General features: G+C 42.3%; 1 protein-coding gene across 5 annotated transcripts in view; it reads right to left on the reverse strand.

The window, feature by feature from the left end:
* The window catches only part of Myo6 (myosin VI), a 140,274-nt gene that overhangs the window by 7,121 nt on the left and 115,362 nt on the right, over window positions 1–17,791 (reverse strand). For 2 of the 5 annotated variants that reach the window (XM_070010236.1, XM_070010235.1), the window contains exons 26-33: window positions 17,357–17,565; window positions 14,075–14,153; window positions 12,778–12,938; window positions 10,537–10,563; window positions 10,147–10,176; window positions 6,222–6,260; window positions 2,959–3,062; window positions 1,872–2,003 (exon numbers count right to left, since the gene is read on the reverse strand). In XM_070010236.1, the coding sequence (XP_069866337.1) occupies window positions 1,872–2,003; window positions 2,959–3,062; window positions 6,222–6,260; window positions 10,147–10,176; window positions 10,537–10,563; window positions 12,778–12,938; window positions 14,075–14,153; window positions 17,357–17,565 (781 nt within the window). The remainder of the gene's footprint in view (window positions 1–1,871; window positions 2,004–2,958; window positions 3,063–6,221; window positions 6,261–10,146; window positions 10,177–10,536; window positions 10,564–12,777; window positions 12,939–14,074; window positions 14,154–17,356; window positions 17,566–17,791) is intronic. The other 3 variants (XM_070010239.1, XM_070010238.1, XM_070010237.1) reach the window with 2 other exon arrangements.

The raw sequence follows: 17,791 nt of genomic DNA on the forward strand, positions 1-17,791 counted from the left end.
TATGACCGTTAAATACACGTGGGCTATAGTCACAAAAAAATTCCTAAATTTATTCAGACACCTGGATGGAACCCAGAAAAATTCTCAATCTCCTTTATTTGTTCTTTTAAATAAATCAGGAGTAGAAACAATACTTGGACCAACCAGGTGAGCCCTGTATTAAGTGCACCTTTTTTGTGTGTGCTGTTAGATCAAGTATACGTGTATATTCACTTAAAACCTGTTACAATATTGATTGCATCGCCATACTGATTGCTTCTTCTTATAAAAAGTGCACTTGCTCAGACATATACATTTTTAAATCCATCACTTTGGTCATATCAGGTTGAAGGCAATCGTCACCATTGGAACATTTATAGCTCAACAGATTGCACTGAATGAGAGCATATTGGTTTTTTTTTTTTTCACAAAACAAAGGTAACATGGCAGAACCTAATATGCAGACAATGAGCAGGCAATGGAATCACCCTGCCGTCTGCAAATCACAGAGCAGAAACATTAAACAGGAAGGGAAGATGTATCTGTGAGGATCGTGTGGCCGATATGACCACAGTACCGCTCAGGAAGCTGCCATCTGCCTAACAACCCTTGAGCAGTTACTGGCGCTAATGAATGCTGAGGTGACAGCAGTCCCACCCACAATCTGTTCTTCAACAACTTACAAACACTAACATGGCATTATTTGATGGACTTCATTCGAAGATTGCTATTATTTACTTGTAAGATGGCAAGAAAGAGGGCTGGGAAGGTGGCTCAGTGGTAGAGCGCTTGCCTTGCATGCGTGAGGCCCTGGGTTCGATTCCTCAGCACCACATAAGCAAAAAGAAAAAAGCCGGAAGTGGCGCTGTGGCTCAAGTGGTAGAGCGCTAGCCTTGAACTGAAGAGCTGAGGGACAGTGCCCAGGCCCAGAGTTCAGGCCCCATGACCGGACCCCCCCCAAAAAAAAGATGGCAAGAAAGAAAATCAAACATAAACTGGTAACCCCGTTGTATACCACCTTTAAAATAACAATTTAAAAAAATCAAACATATCCAAGAGCTGATGTCTAAGTAAACTTGGTTCATGCACTGCTAACCACTGTGATGTATAGAGAATACGTTCTTTTAAAAAAGACATTTAACCTCCCCTCACCTTGATATTAATGGGAATCAAGCAAATAATTTGTACCAGTATAAAAGTAGCAAGTTGACAACTGAAGTTCCAATTTCACCTTTTAGAAAATGAAAATACTATTAAATCATGTATCAGAAGTGCATGCTGAAGTCTGTGTGGCTTTGACTAGGGTCGGGCTAGACTGCTCTATTTTCTACATTCAAGTGTACAAATGGTCTTTTGCATAAAAAGAGACCAGTAAGAATAAATAAATAAATAAAAACTTGTGTAGTCTAAGCAAATCTTAGTGACATGAAACCTAGAAATAAAGGAAAATTTAAAAACAAAAAATTAAGTCAGATCTTACTTAGCAAATATAAAACAGTCATTTTCATCTGTAAAACTTATTTACCAAGCAAGTGAATTATAGTAATCTTTACATTTTTCACATATAATCTTGCTCTCTGTGTGTATGTGTAGGGAAAACTATCTCGCTACAACAGTATTGAACAACCTGTATTGAAGTCAAGAAAATTCTTCCCTGTAGCTTATTTCAATGAGCAAATTCAATTATACTAACAAATATGACTTCCAAGGTATGTTCAATGAAAAGAATGCTGTAAGAGACAGGCCATTATAACTACTAAGTTCAGTTGATGCCACCTGCAGTGAGAGAAAAATGACACTGGATATTTTACTCAAACATCTCATGGCTAGTGTTACAGGCATTCATAAATATACAGACTTTGGAACATTCAGAAATACAGATTTGTTTTTACCATAATCAGTAACAGACTTTGGAGCACGCTGCTCGGTTTCAGTATTTCTCTTCTTGTTCTTAGATTTCCATGCGTGATACACTTTTAGTCGCCTATGGAATTCTTCTCTGCAGGCTGCCAGTAGCTCAATATCTATTGATTACATAGAAAGGGAGAAGAGGGGGAAGCATTAACATCCAAATTTATCCATGTAATGTAACTATCTTGTAGCATAAAGAGATACATTCAAAATAAGGTTTCAAAGCCAGTGGTTCATAGCCAACCAGGGCAGGAAAGTCCATCAGACTCTTACTTCCAATTAGCCACCAAAAAGCCAGAAGTGGCTCAAATGGTAGAGTGCTAGCCTTGAGCAAAAAAGTTCAAGGACAGCACCCAGACAGAACCATGGGTTCAAGCACAAATAACAACAACAATAATAATAGTAATAATAAGCATTATGTGATATTATGTTTCAAATTCACAAAGCATTTTCTCAAATATTAATATCTTATATCATTTGTTCCACACACAAAAATCTGGGTGAAACAAGTATTCAGATGAAGAAACAAAATCATAAAAGTGAAAAATAGAATAAAAAGTCTTTGTGCTCAAATGTAAGCCATGTTTGAATGCAACACATTTTTTATAGTTATATACTCGAGTGAGAAGGAAAAGGTCATAGTGAGAAATTCTGCCCACTGCAATCCTTTCATTCCTATGAGAGCCCTGCATTAAAATAGTAATGTAAACAAAACTATAACCACGTGACATCCTCTGGATGTTGTGTTTAACGCAATTCTTCCCTTGGAGGAAAAACTGCTTTCTAAAGAAAGGCTGCAGTGCTGCCCCTCTGCATTTATGAACAAACTATTTATATATATAGAAGTATTAGCAGTAGAAGGGCCAGGCATTAACAGAGCACAAGCCAAGCAGTTTATGAATACAATGCCTCTTGATCAGTGTCACCCCTTTCAACATTTGCTCCTCCTCAATGTCTTCAAGACTGCCTTAAGCTGATTCATACAAATATACCTATGTGTCCCCTGACCTAGTATAGTTCTGTTACCCATCACTGGGGACCTCCATTTGCCCAGCCTCCCACACTCACCACATGAAGTATTGATGGTGTCACGGAGTTCGGCATATTTCCACTTGCTGAGATCGTGTTTCTTGGTTCCAGCAGCTGCCTTGGTTGCTTGCACAGCAGGGCCTCTGAAATGGGTATACATATTTACATATGTAAACTAGAAATAAGAATGAAACATTGACTAAAGAGGCAAATAAAAGGGTCCTTAAGTTTGAAGACTGGAAACTTCTAAAAAAAGAGTCTCCGACAGACTCGATTAAGAATGATGTGCTAGATCTGGGTTGTAGCTCTGTGGTAGAGCACTGAGCAAGAATGAGCAAGACCTTGAGTTCACTCCCCAGCATCATGACAAAGGAAAAAGAAAAGGTACACTAAGAAAAAAAAAATCCAAGTCAATCAGCATTTCCATTGTGCTACTTGATAATTACATTAGGTTTTATGTTAAAAATCATGATCCCATCATTCCAATATGCCTTGGATTTGACCCAGAATGCAGCTTAAATGTTCTTACATAATGGAAACATTTATAAAGTTCACAACTACATTTGCACCAATTTCTCAAAGTCAAGAAATTTTCAACAGATTTGAATGAGCATGTTTGTGTATGACATTTGAACAATACTGTTTGTGTCTGAGCCCCTAGGTCACCCAGTAAGATCACTTCTGAAAGCCACAGCTGCTCAGCTCCCTTCAGATTCCCTGGCTCTGGACCGCCTTGGGCATCTGGATACACACAACCTCCACAGGTGAGCGGCTAAGCCACGCCCTACCACAGCTCACAGATAGGCTGGAAGCACTACTGGAGCCCAGAGACTCTGAGGACACCTCATGCAGACTCTTCCAGTTAGTGAGCCATCTTGTTGGGAGAAGATCCGTTGGGGTCATGAGGTACATAACAGAAGTTTCAAAGGACATGACTTTAATTGTGTGCCATTCCTGGGACTTGAACTCAGGGCCTGGGCACTGTCCCTGACAGTTTTTGCTCAAGGCTAGTAGTGTTCCACCACTTGAGCCAGCCTTTTTGCTGATTAACTGGAGATAAGAGACTCAGATCTCAGCCTCCTGAGTAGCTAGAAATACATGCATCAGCCACCAGTAGCTAGCTTCTTGTATTTGAGATACATTGTTGCTGTGGAGTCCAGGATGCTCTTGAATCCATGATCTTCCTGCTGGAAATACAAGAATGTGCCTCCACACCAGGCTAAGATGTGGTTTCTATGCAAACCATCTGAGAAAATATCTGAACAATTTTTCTGTAATACTGAGTATTTTTCAGCAAAAGATTTATGCTTTGTACATGACAAGATAGGCAGAATCAGTTGCAGCACTTTATGCTCAGTGTAACAAAGGAAGGCTTTAAATCCTGGAGTCTTCAGGACATGGAAAAAAGAGCCAAAATAATGCTTCCTGGGCATCACACAAGTAAATTCTGTTTCTTCATCTTCTACTTGGACACAATTTACTCTTTAGAGGGGTTATCAAGGTATACTACCCAAAAAGCAACAGATATTTTCTCACCATGTTACATTTTGAAAGATAACAGAAATCCCAGCAAATGCTCAAGACATAGTCACTTAGCAACTAATTGATTGGAAATGGTATTTAACAATGTGTCACTTTCTTCCTGAGTCAGGGGACATTACACCATGGGCACTGGAGGGTCACACTTGTAATCCAACCTATTCAGGAGGCTGAGATCTGAGGACCACATTTCAAAGCCAGCCCAGGTAGAAAAGTCCATGAGACTCTTATCGCCAATTTTAAAAAGGCCATGAGACTTTTATCTCCAAAAAGGGGAGGAGGGAATACTTTTTCACTGTTTGGCTTAAAATGAAGTTAGTTGCCGATGTAGGTTTTTATTTTGGAGAATAAAACCAGCATGTTTTACACAATGTCCTCTTTGAAGTGTTTGACATGGTAAAGGCAAGGCATGACCATTCAGTCTTACCGTTCTGATCGGTTTTACTTTTCTGTACAATCTGTATTTTTCACCTGCCATGGGAGCAGCAGCTTTGCGTGTAGCCTTTACTTCTGCAATACTATGCTACTCACCAGGCACCACATACTGCTGCATACTGCACACCAGCAAGTGCTCTCCCCTTCATGGTAAATGACGATTTAACAGTTACCCAAATATTCTTTTCTCTTCTAGACCCCTAAACTGCCACTCAACAAAATGAGTGAAAAACATTCTCTTCCCCCATGCCCGAGCTCTTCCTGGAGTCTTTCTATAAGAGCAATTGAGAATTATTATGATTTTTTTTACTCTTCTTTGCAAGAGAAATATGCAATTTCATAGATTGTCAGAATATACATGAGGTATGGTTTGATACTTTTAAGAAGTAACACTGTGAGTTCCAATAATTAATGCTTTTCATTCATGTTACTTCAAACAAGAATATACCTGCTGCAAAATATATCCTGTGGTTGAAGAAGTAAATGAATGCAAATACACTTAAACACATGCCTCCCCTCAGCCTTCAAGTAATTAAAATAGCAAAGCAAAGGTGCAATTTACTGATCATTAGACTTGTGATAAAGACAATCAGGTAAACAATTCATTAAAATAGTAGCCAAGCTGACTTGATTTTTTAAAAATCTATTAAGTGAACATTTTTAATTAACTTTATAACTTGAAAGTTGAAGATTAAAATGCCTTTGATTCCTACTCACTTCTAAAGCAATGGACCAGACCCTGCCAGGAAGTCGCATGCTTTGGACAGGTGGGTTTTCCACTACAGCCTGTGGCGTGGAGTGCCTCAGAAGCCACCCTCTTCCTCCCCTTACTTCAGGCAGGGACCTGGTTCCCAAACCAGGGGTAGCCCCTCCCCGGGGGGGTGGGATGGGGGAGAGTAGGCAGCAGCCCCTCCCTGGGGAGGATAAGGACACTGTTAGGGGTAAGCAGCGCTAACAAGGGCTCACCCCCACTCTGAACACAATTGTGCCCCTGGGAACAGCCATGAGGACAGGAACCCTACTTTTTCTTTTCTTCTTGTTTTCCAGGTCTGAGACCAGGACTTGAACTCGGTACCTGGTGCTGTTTTCACTCACTGGCTAGCACTCTTATCAACTGAGCCATGCCCTCAACCCGAACCCCACTTTTTCCAGCTCTTTGGTATTGGGCTGGGGGTAAGGGCAAAGTGGTATTTCCTACATAGAGATTTTACATGGAAAACGTGGGCTATTCATATAACAGGCTCTAGTCCAAATAATCAAAAGTAATTTTAAAATGTGATTTGATTTTTTTGTGATGAAATGTATTTCACCAAACACACTGCACTGACCTACTCAAAAATTCTGACATTTCTTTGGCCATTTGTTCCCTATAAGAAAAAGGACAAATAGAACAGTTACACACATCCAACACACACTGATTGCTTCTATCAATTTGTTAACAATTATTATCAGTTTATTAACCATTCACAATTATTTTACTTTGTAAAGCTAGGATATACTTCTCAGCCAAGCTAACCATAAAATATGGTAAATCCAGTTAAAGATACGTGTGTGTGTGTGTGTGTGTGTGTGTGTGTGTGTGTGTGTGTGGATATACTTCTCAGCCAAGCTAACCATAAAATATGGTAAATCCAGTTAAAGATACGTGTGTGTGTGTGTGTGTGTGTGTGTGTGTGTGTGTGTGTGTGTGTGTGTGTGTGTGTGTGTGTGTGTGTGTGTGTGTGTGTGTGTGTGTGTGTGTGTGTGTGTGTGTGTGTGTGTGTGTGTGTGTGTGTGTGTGTAGTTCTACTGTGGCTGGAACTCAGGGCCTGAGCACTATCCCTGAGCTTCTTCACTAAGGCTGGTGTTCTATCAACTTGAGCACAATTCCACTTCCAGCTTTTAGCTGGTTAACTGGAGATTAAGAGTCCCATGCACTTTCTCCCCAGCCTGGCTTTGAACCTCAATTTCTGAGATCTTAGCCTCTATGAGTAGCTAGAATTAATGGTTTGAACCACTTCTCTATTTTTACGTAAGAACTTTCAGGTAAAGTCACACCATTTTTTTTCATATTTTTCATGTACCAAATATAAACAGTGTGTTATAAATAAATGCAGAAAGTTTGCGAGGGTACCGATTCTAAACAAGATTTCTGCACCAGAAACATTTAGTGATTAGATAAACTAATTAGATAAACCATCATGGTGGTAAATCCAGCTGATATACTTTACAGTGTCAGAGTTTTTTTAAAAAAATCAAATGCATTCAAAGCTCTAAAATTTCAAATCAGTTGTTTTTTTTTTTGTTTTTTTTGTTTGTTTGTTTGTGTTTTACAAAAAAGAACAAGAAAAAGGAAATCAATACGCATACATGCTCCAGGGAAGTTCTGGCGTACTCTGCCCTTCCAAGGATAAACAGAAGAAGAGCCTATTTTTCTTTCCTCACCCAGGAGAGTGTGACCTTTCTTAGCATTTGCTTAATGCTGTGAAATGGGCCGGAAATTTCCGTGTGCTCATTAACACTTCATTAAGTTCATTATTTCCTTTTTGTGCTATTTGCTCTTTTCCTTCATAGTTAAGTAGTTTCTCATTCATTCTATTCCACCAACCCTAGTAAACGTCAAACCTCACAAATCAGTTATACTTGCTGTAGAGCAGTTTCCTGGATGCCAGCCAAGAGCCAGGACACTGGATCTGCTCTGGCAATGAACACTGGCCCCAGTGAGACGCTGGCGGGAGTCTATCTGAGCAGGCGTAGCCAGGAAAGCAATCTTTACAAACTGACTTAGGAAGGACAAGCAACAAAACATAAAGAAATGCAATCTAATTTTTTTTTGGAAACTGTATCTTTTGAGCAATATACCACCAATCAATCTCTCTTTAAGCCAGTGGTTTCTCCGAATTTTCTCACTTTAGAACTCAGTGTGATTGCGTTAAGAATTTTTAATTCCATCACCATCCACCTCAAGGTTTCGGTGTGTTCGGACAGTCTCTTTGACAGCCTACTGCTGCACTGGTGTTTGCAGAGCCGCTTTCAAGAGCCAAGTGGCTTTAGCAGGCTTATAAGCGTACCAAGCTTTCTCTTTGTGTGGCACTGCTGCAGTAAGTCTCTGGTGACTGGTTCTCCTACCTGAGCCGATGTGAGCGAAGATGCACTGATCATCACCCCTCCTCTCAGCACGGCCAAGTTCCCCAGACAGAAATGAGGCCAGCATCTACATGCGTCTCTCCTGATTTGATGAATTTGAGTCCTGAGGGTGCGGCCCAGTCCAGCTCAGCCTTTGGCTGTGAGTTAAGCAGCCCAGGAGCAACTGTGGGCCCAAAGTGGGCAGACACAGGGCCCGTCCACCTGTCCCTGGGTGGGCAGGTGGGTGAAACCGCCCAGCCGCTGTCCTAATGATCACAGAAACACTGCATCCGGGCCGCACCCTGACAAGCCAGGGCCCAGAGGCTTTGTAGAGGACTGTGCAAGTGTATGCCTACACGTCCAGAAGAATCTTAGAAGGGAAATCAGGTAAAACCAAATGCTGACAGTGCTACTGGCACAGGGACGGACCGCAGCCTGCCCACACCTTTTGGCATTTTGTTTTGTCAAGCTCTGTTCCTTGTAGCCTGTGAGTCTGCTATACTACTTCTGCCCATTTGTCTCTAATTGCTCTCTCCATTTCTGATTCCCAAGACATCCTGCATTTCCCTGCATTTCCATGTCCTTGCAGCATTAGTTCCTGCCCTCTTCCTCTCAGCCTCCCCCTTCCTTTAGACTACCTCCTACTTCCTACTCTGCTGACTCACTAAACTATATCTCAGCGCATGCACTTCCCTGAGACATGGATTGCAAGGATTTTTTTAATCCAAGCATAAATTGTCCACATAGCAGTCGCTGTTGTAATAGCGGGATGGCAAGAATGGCCCTTCAGAGGCAGTTTCTATGGCTGGGGTAGAAGTGGGGTGATGCCCTGATGTAAGTGTGCTCTGCTGGCATTAGTGGGGTGACAGCAGGCATACCAAACGCCATCCACCTGAAGAACTGTAGCTTCCATGTCCACAGACATGCGACGGTGAAACACACACGTGCAGATACATCTTCACATATAACCCAAGATTTGTACGTCAATACTGTTCTGACAGTTGCAATAAATAAGTGTGTGTGTGTGTGTGTGTATGTGTGTGTGTGTGTGCGTGTGTGTGTGTGCGCGCGCGCCAGTACTGAGGCTTGAACTCAGGGCAGTTCCAGGCCTTAGCTTTTTCACCACTCCTCCAATTAACTATCAAATAGGACTTCCTTCATGCTCTAGCTTTGAATCACGATCCTCAGATCTCAGCCTCCTGAGTAGCTAGGATTATAGTGGTAAGCCACAGGCACGGGGACTATAGTTGTAACAAGTAGTTCTTCTAGGGATGTGGATATAAGGCAATCACCAGGAGGTTGGATTTAGTCCTTCATGAGGACTAAGGATTTGGAAAGGATTTATCCAAATTTCATGACATCTGAGTTCCTCAGACAACTTCCTGCATCAGCATGCACCTGGGGCTGGAGGGGATTCTGTGCATGAGCAGGACACAAGTGCCTGACTTCTGTCTTCTGCTGCAACTAACACAAGTGTTATTTTATCATTAGTAAATGTTCTTTTATTTTTCCTTTACATGTATTATTTGTAGAGAGTTATCTACATAGCTTACATCATTTATAAGGTATTTGTTATTGATAGTAAAATCTGATACAGAGTTGAGGACTATCACTATAAGGGTTGGAGTTCTTGAAGCTGGTAAGATTCAGATTAGATATAAATAACTATATGTACATACTTTGTAGAATATATTGTATAATGTTTTCCTTTTCAAGCTTTGCTAGGGTTGTTTCTCTGTGAAGGGACTTAAATTGCAAAAATATACATTATACATACAACTTCAGATCGTGACCTCTTTTAGATATTGGTAGAAACCACCAACCTAGATACTGAAAACTAAATAATTCATGTTTTCCTATTTACCCCTCCACATCTGCTATTCCGACTAAGGTAAAGGAGAGTTAAAGCACATACAACCAACTGATATTGAAGTTTTAGCAAAGACAACACAGAAAAAGGACCAGAGCATAAATTACTGAGAACTTAAACAACAGCCTAAAACAGTTTCCCTCTGCATGGAAAAAAATGGCTTATCTCATTCTCTTCTAACAAAAGAAAATAACTTAAAATTTACTGCAAGGAGGAAACCACTTCTCTTCAAAAAGTGCACATAAATTATTTTTAAAAGAATAAGGGAAATAACATACGGAGTCATTTTGGGTCTTGTTCCATCATTTCTGTGAAAAGAATATACTTCAGTTAATATCATCACTAACTGCAAACTGTAAAAATCTGTGGTTCCAATAATAAATTTGGGTTCCAATTATTCATTCATTGATTTTGAAAACTCGGTTATTTTTAATCTAGGTGAGATTACTCAGAATTGTAATGTATTTGGAAATCTTCATTCAGAGGATTATGAAAGAATAAAGAAGTGTGCAAACACATATAGACTGGGTAATTCTTACATTGTGACATTTGTCCTTGATAAAATGTATTACTTTATAATTTCAGGCAGTTGAAATCACTGCATCGAGCATTGCACATGTAACTGATTGAGATATTCTAAAACACATATATGTGGAAACAGTTCTTACTTAGGAGTTACTTGGCAGGAAGTCAAGCTGGAAAAATAAAATTGTTTATTGCAGCAGAATCCATTTATATGTAATTTTTAAAACACAGCACAGATCCCCAAAACAACACTTTTTTGTTATATTTTCACAACAGGCTTAGAGAATCTCACTCATAAGTGGGTTATAGAAAAAGTTCAACACTAACAAGGGAAAAATAAAAACATTTATTTGCAGTCCACTGAATAAGAAAAAGAAAACCTCCAACATGGGGTATCTGTATAGACCATCCGTCATCTATAATGAAGCCATAAAGCCTGCAGTACAGCATCTAAAATAACTCCAAGAAGAGGAGGGGCTGAGAGGACCTGGGGGTCAGAGAAGGGGACCGACCGTCGCCAGGACTATCGACAGGAGCACTAGCACCCACTCTTCTGCCCTTTGATTGGGGATGGCCTGGCCACCTCATTACTTATAAGCGCTCCCATTGTGTAGTTCCTTCTGCTTCACTTAATCCCAAGTCTCCCAACCCCTACATGAGAGGCCGTGAATTCCCGCCCCTGGTGCACATCCCTGACAGCAGGAAGGAGATGCGTGCAAGCCAGTGACTGTGCACAGAGGGCCTGTCGGTATACCGATTGGCACAGGACACAGTTCTCTATCTCAAATGTTTAGCATCAAGCTTGGAAGTGAGTGCTAACCATTATTCCAGTAACAAGCCCCCAAGAAATGAACTTGAGCCATGACAAATCCTGTGCTGTCACCTAAAATACATCTCAAAGAAATCAGGAAGAGGAGCTACAAGAGCCCCACTACTAAAAGCTTAACTTGGCTACCACTGAGGCTGCAAAAGCTCCCAGCCACCCCAACACATACTGGGAGGAACAAGAGCAGCCAGGCCATATGCATTTACAATGGCCACAGTCAGACCAAAACAGCTTAATTAAACTGAATTGTTATTAAATGGCCCAAGAGCTGGGCATAAACCCAACAAATAATTACTGTAACAACTTTTGTGGTATAGCTTAGCCAGTATATTTACAACATTTATAATTCAGACTCGGGGCATCTTCAATAATCACTTACAAGAAAAGTGTGTGCAGGCAACTTAACAAACTTTCCCTCCTCATTTTTGCGTTCAGCCCAATAAAATTCAACCATCTGAATTGCAATCAATTGAAACCCAGTCTTTTGTCATGAGGAAATAGCTCCATCTAGTGACTGTATTTTGTCCTAAATTGTTCTGAAGTTATGTTTATGTGCTTTTTATTATACCTAGTTTGCTTTGCTTTTATAAGTAATCAAAATAACTATTGTTTTATATTCTGAATTTTTAGGTAATAAATAAAACTGACTTGTAGTATCCTGTAACTATTAAGATCTCCCATAACCTTTCTCATATCTACTACAATATTTAAAAATAGCCTGCTGCCAGTGGCTCACACCTATAATCCTAGCTACTCAGAAGGCTGAGACACAAAGGATGATAGTTTGAAGTCAGCCTGAGCAAAAAGGTCCAAGAGATTCCACCCCCAATTAATCAGGAAAATGCCAGACTGTAGGTGCGGCTCTTGTGGTAGAGTGCCAGCTGTGAGCAAGCAAGCTGTGCAAATGCAAGACCCTGAGTTCAAACCCCAGAACCAACCAAAAGGAAAAAAAGAAAAAAAATCCCATCCTCAACTATATTAAACTACATAATAATGATACTAGATCTTGTGTCAATCTTTAGAAAACTGAGGAATCACAGTAGTTGACAAGTAGTTATAATCTGAGGAGACAAAGTAGTCAGAAAATAATTGTTACAATACTCAGGCAGTTTTAGAGTAAGATCTGAGTCATTTTCTTATTTTTTGTTAATTTATTCATTCATTTGTTCATTTGCTGGTTCTGGGCCTGAATTCGGTGCCTTTACTCTTGCTCAGCTACTTTGTTCATGACTGGTGCTCTACCACTTGAGCCATGCCTCCAGCCTCATATTTTGCTGGCTAATGGACTTTTCTTCCTGGGCTGGCTTTGAACTGTGATCTTCAGATCTCGGTCTGCTGCATAGCTCGAATTAGTTTCCGTTTTCTTTTTCACCAGTCTAATATGTGGATGGGAGGGCCTACTGCTTCCGTCCTCGGATACAAGTGGAACGAGTGACTCGGGGGTGACCATGCCTCGAGACCCGGGAGGACCCCAGAGTTCCTCCTGTGGTTTTCCCGCTGCTCCCTCACATGGAAAGCACGGCAGAGGGGAGAGGGCACAGCCCCCCCCGGCCCGTACCTGCGGAGGGCCAGGTCGCCCTGGGCCTCGTCGGTGATGAGCTCCGCCTCGCTCTGGACGATGCGCAGGGCCAGCTCGCGGTCCCGGCGCTCCTGCTCCAGCACCGCCTGCTGCTGCGCCTCCTCCTCCCGCTGCCGCGCCAGCTGCAGCTCCACCTCCGCCTGCCCGGCACACAGGCCCGTTAGCCAATCACGAGGCGCACAGAGACCCGTTAGCCAATCACGAAGAGCATAAAGGCCCGTTAACCAATCCCAAGGCATCGCTTCCAGCGGACCCAAAGCCCGGAGCCCACACCAGGTCTTTCGCGAGGCCAGGAAGCATACTCTGCCCGGGTTAGCCAGCAGGCAGTCCTTGTTTCCTCCCAGGTTATCCCTGGTGCTTCACTTGCCCACAGCCGCAGGAAAGGCAGAGCAAACCTGGCCCTGTCACTCTGGTTCTGAGTGTCCCAAACGTCGTGAGAATCCTGGGGCTCGAATTACCGCCGACACCCGCAGGGTAGCTGGTAGTGTCATGTGGCCAGATCAGAGCCCAGACAGACACACCTGAATACATGACCAGTTATTCCCAGACAGAGATCTTGGTAAAAGCTGGGAATTGAAAGAATACTTGAATCCTATCCTATTAATGCCACATCTATGAAGTTAGAAAGTAACAGTTGTGTGTGTGCCCTACTGGGACTTGAAGATATTAAGGCTTTACATTCTTGTTTAGTTCAAGGCTGCGCTCTACCATATGAGCCATAGCTCCACTTCTAGCTTTCTGCTAGTTACACACACACCTGGCTTTAAACTTCAGTCAGTAGATTCTTACATCTCAGCCTTCTGAGTAGCTAGAATTATAGTCATGAGCTATTAGCCCCCAACTCAATTTCAAAATACTTTAGGAAAGAATACTTTAATCCTAATCTTTTAACACCAGCATCCGTAAAGTTGAGAAATATTTTAAACCATAAAATTTATCTTTTAAGTGAATGTTCTCCTGACTTTCCACTAAGCATACCATCAGCCATATTAATTGAGCTAGGCACCATTCTAAATGCTTTCATGTATGTTAGCTCATTTAATACAAGTGTTATGTCTCCCACTGAATAACACAGAGAGAAACTCTGACCCACACACGATTCATTATGCCATGCACAATGCCCCTTTTCTGTTGGTGACAGTTCCTGGTTTGGAACCCACCTCCCTAGCTCCACAGTACCATCCCGAACCCTGAGGCACACCAGATGAGCCAGCTGCCCGCTGATTTAGCAGTTGATGATCTCATTTTCACTTCTTTTAGTCCCATAAGTAGATACCTGAATGCGCTTTTCATCATCTTCCCTTCTCTTCCTCTCCTCTTCTTCTTGTTTTCTCTTTGCTTCCATCTCAAGTTTCCTAATGGAAAAATAGAAAACTCTTCAAAATGTTCTTAGAAAATACAGACTCCTTAAGAAGGTAAATTAACCATAAACAAAGGTGACAGAATGGGAACTCAGATTAACCTGAAGGCCACATATATAATCAATTTGTTCTGAATAAAATAAAATCTAACTCCACTGTCAGCAATTCTTCAATAAAGTATAATTTTATTCCATAAGATTTATGCTTCCAGATTCACTTGGTTATAAAGTCCTAGCTACAAGTACTTCCCTTTAGTCTTGCCACAAATAAACAACCACATTCCTCTGTTCACTCTACCTTCCAAAATGTTACCTGTTTTAAAACTTTGAGGAAGTAGAAAGAAGTCATACCAGCTTTAGAAATATACACGGCCACCACTCTAAAAAGAAGTTAAGAGGGCAGATAGATGGAAAAAGGAAGGGTGGGCAAATGGAGTCATACTATTCAGTGTACAAAATGAAAATGGAGCCAGGTACCATGAGGGGATGGGTGAGGTTGAGAGAGATGGCGGAGAATGATGGAACTGATCAAGATGAATTGTGCTCATAAACTGATGGGTTGAATTGCAATGTGATTGTACAACTACTTCAAGGGAATATAAATAACAATAAAAGGCTAAAGCTGAGCACTAGTGACTCACACCTGTAGGGCTAGCTACTCAGGAGTCTGAGATCTGAGGATTTCCCAGCCCAGGCAGGGAAAGCCTGTGAGACTTTTATCTCCAATTAAGCGGGAAAAAGCCAGAAATGGAGGTATTGCACATAGCAGAATGATGAGCTTAAGCAAAAAAGCCAAATGAGAACTGGAAGCCTTGAGCTCAAGCCCCTAAGCACACACACAAACATACACACACACACACACACACACACACTTAAAAACAGATCTACCATATGATCTAGCTATCTCATTGTCAATTTTCAATTCCTCATTCTCCATTTTTTTACATTCATTCTAAAATGAGTTGACTAAAATAATAATACAGGGCTTGTTTTATACTTATATGAATCTTAGCCAGAAGCACTTAGCAGATAAAGTGTCAATGCAGAGGGGTCTGCTGATGGGGGCGGGCAGCCCATCTCCTCCCAGACCCCACAGTGGAAGACGTCTCTACTACACAGGGGTGAGGGCAGCTGACACAGCAGGTGATCCATTTTATACATGCTCTGAAGTAAGGAATAGAAAATCATACTGCATATGTTATGCAGGAAAAGGAAATAGAAAAGTTGGAACAGCCATTGCTTGAATGAGTTAAGCATAGAAATACCAAATAATAAAAATGTTTTTCAAACTTCCATATTGGACATGGACATCTAAAAAAGGAAGGAGTCAGGTCTGCTGCTTCTGGCTGCTGCCTGTCGCTATGACCTGGTAGACACTTTGCCATGCCCTCAGAGGCACTAGAATCTTCTAAGAATCAGGGAAGAATTAACCTAGAGCCACCTCATGAATGTTAGGCAGAGAGAGGCCATCAGAGAAATCAATTTGGCAGCATTTAAATAAGGTTGTGGATTTCCACCTCACTATAATCATCTTTAGACATTTTTAGGTGCCTCATCAAATCTGGAGCTCAAATCTCAATTATGTGGTTAGAGAATTGAAGTGATTTGAACACACTGAGACTATGATGACGGAAGCCCATCCACACAGCTGTTTTGATGCCCACACTAGAAAATCACTGAACAAAAATTCCAGAGACTGGAAGGCACATCGAGGGCCGTGTGCTCAATCCCCTGGTGTTCTAAACTGCAGAGCTCCTGAACTCCATGGGCATCTTTGTAGATGCATCTTTCTAGAACCCAAGAGTTCCTAGCTTCACTTGGTCCACAGGATATCTGAAAGAGGACGAAGCAGAAGGAACCTGTAATGTGCCATTCTTGGCGGCCACAGGGGCAGGCTTGTGGCAGGAAGGGAAGGGGGACATGCTGCAGCTGTGCCCTGGGGAATACACAGGGCAGTGACATCAGAACAGAGCGAGGAAGAGGCATAGAGAGACCTCAACATCCTCTGGAGGGAGGGACCAGGTGTCCAGTGGGCAGGCCCCTCCCACGGGGCTAAATGTCCCTTTCTATCTAGCTTCTTTGTAGGAGCTGACCAAAGGGCAGCTAGGAAGTGACGCAGAAACACCTGACTGCTCAGTTGTTCAAACAGGGGTCACTATGCTTCCAGACTTTTGGAGGCTTCTGTGATGCCATCAAAGTTCAGGCTTCCAAAGTTGTATGGCTGAAGCCGTAGACAGGAGACATTATTAGACAAGAAAGTCTGGCAAGGCTCCAAGGGAAATTCATGCAACATCGAGAACGACGCTATGAACCCAGGGTGGCCTGGCAGTCTACGAGGAACACGCACAGGTGGACATTTTTCTGGCTTCTGCATGCACTTCTATGATGTAGGTATCTAAGTGGACAGCCTAAGAAAAAAGCTTCACAAAATCCTTGTGACTTCCCACATCGTCGGCCGGGGTCAGGAAATAAGGGGCAGTTCCAGAAAGCTGTTCTCAACCCTCAGCTGCCTGCTTCTCCCTGCGCTGAGGACAGAGCTGAGGATTTACTAACCGCCTGCAGGCCTGCGCCCTGTCCTCCCTCAACCTCCTCCCTTCTGTTATAGCCGTGCTCTGGTATTTTTCCATTTCCCTTCCAGACATCTGTGCCTTTATCAGACAAATAGGCAGGAATTCTGCCTGGATTTGGGAGGTGATGTCTCCCAGTGAAGCCTGAAATTCTATCTTAATGGTGACTATTCCTGTGCATGGGTTGTTTCTGCATCTTCTGTCTCGTGCATCCTTGTGCCCTCAGTTTGAGGGCACCAGGATAAGGGTATGAAGTGACATTTGGGGTACATCGGGTGGAGTGCACACAGGAAGGAGGGTCATCTGTGTCCTAGCATCACCTGTACGGAATGTCCCTTCTCTACTCTGATTTTTTGTTGTTGTTGTTGCCCTGCTTGCCTTCTCCTGAAGCTGAGAGACTAATGAAGCCGCACGGAGGCCTGGAGCTTGAAGTTGGGTCTGAGCTCTGGGTCCCTTCTGCCGCTACATTAACATGACTAGAGAATTCATTTGCTCCTTGAGGTCTAAAGGAAAGACCTGGACTGGATGGCCGGCCTCTCTGGGCTCTTTCAGATCAAGACAGTCTTAAGCATAGTGATTAGCAAGCCTGCGCTGCAGTGTAGTGTCAGAGTGCAAATGAGAAGCGCCTTACATCCGCCTTTCCTCCTCCTCCTTCCTCCGCCGATGCTCGTCCTCCTCACGCCTCTTCCTCTCCTTCTCCATCTCCTCCTGGATCCGCCTCAGCCTCTCTGCTTCCTCCTCTTGCTGCTTCTTTTTCTGCAGTGCGCTGAGGAGATTCTCAGAGCATCTCACCAGCGCGTCGTACTCTTTCTGTATTTGCTCCCTTGTCATCATGGTGGACTGTACAAACAAAGTCAGAAACACATACTTGAAAAGCTACTTCTTCCCCACAACAATGTGAGCATGCTCAATCCTGCTGACGGGTACACTGAAATGCAGTTACAATTCAAAGTTTCATTTCATGTGGTTTTTGCCATGGTTCTTAAAAATGATTCCAATATGCACATAAACAGCAGAAACTGGTAAAAAAAAAAAAAAACTGGCATGCAACAGCCAATTATCTTCA

The sequence above is a fragment of the Dipodomys merriami genome, unplaced genomic scaffold (genome assembly GCF_024711535.1).
Source record: "Dipodomys merriami isolate MVZ:Mamm:240054 unplaced genomic scaffold, mDipMer1.0.p SCAF_8, whole genome shotgun sequence".
Lineage (NCBI taxonomy): Eukaryota > Metazoa > Chordata > Mammalia > Rodentia > Heteromyidae > Dipodomys > Dipodomys merriami.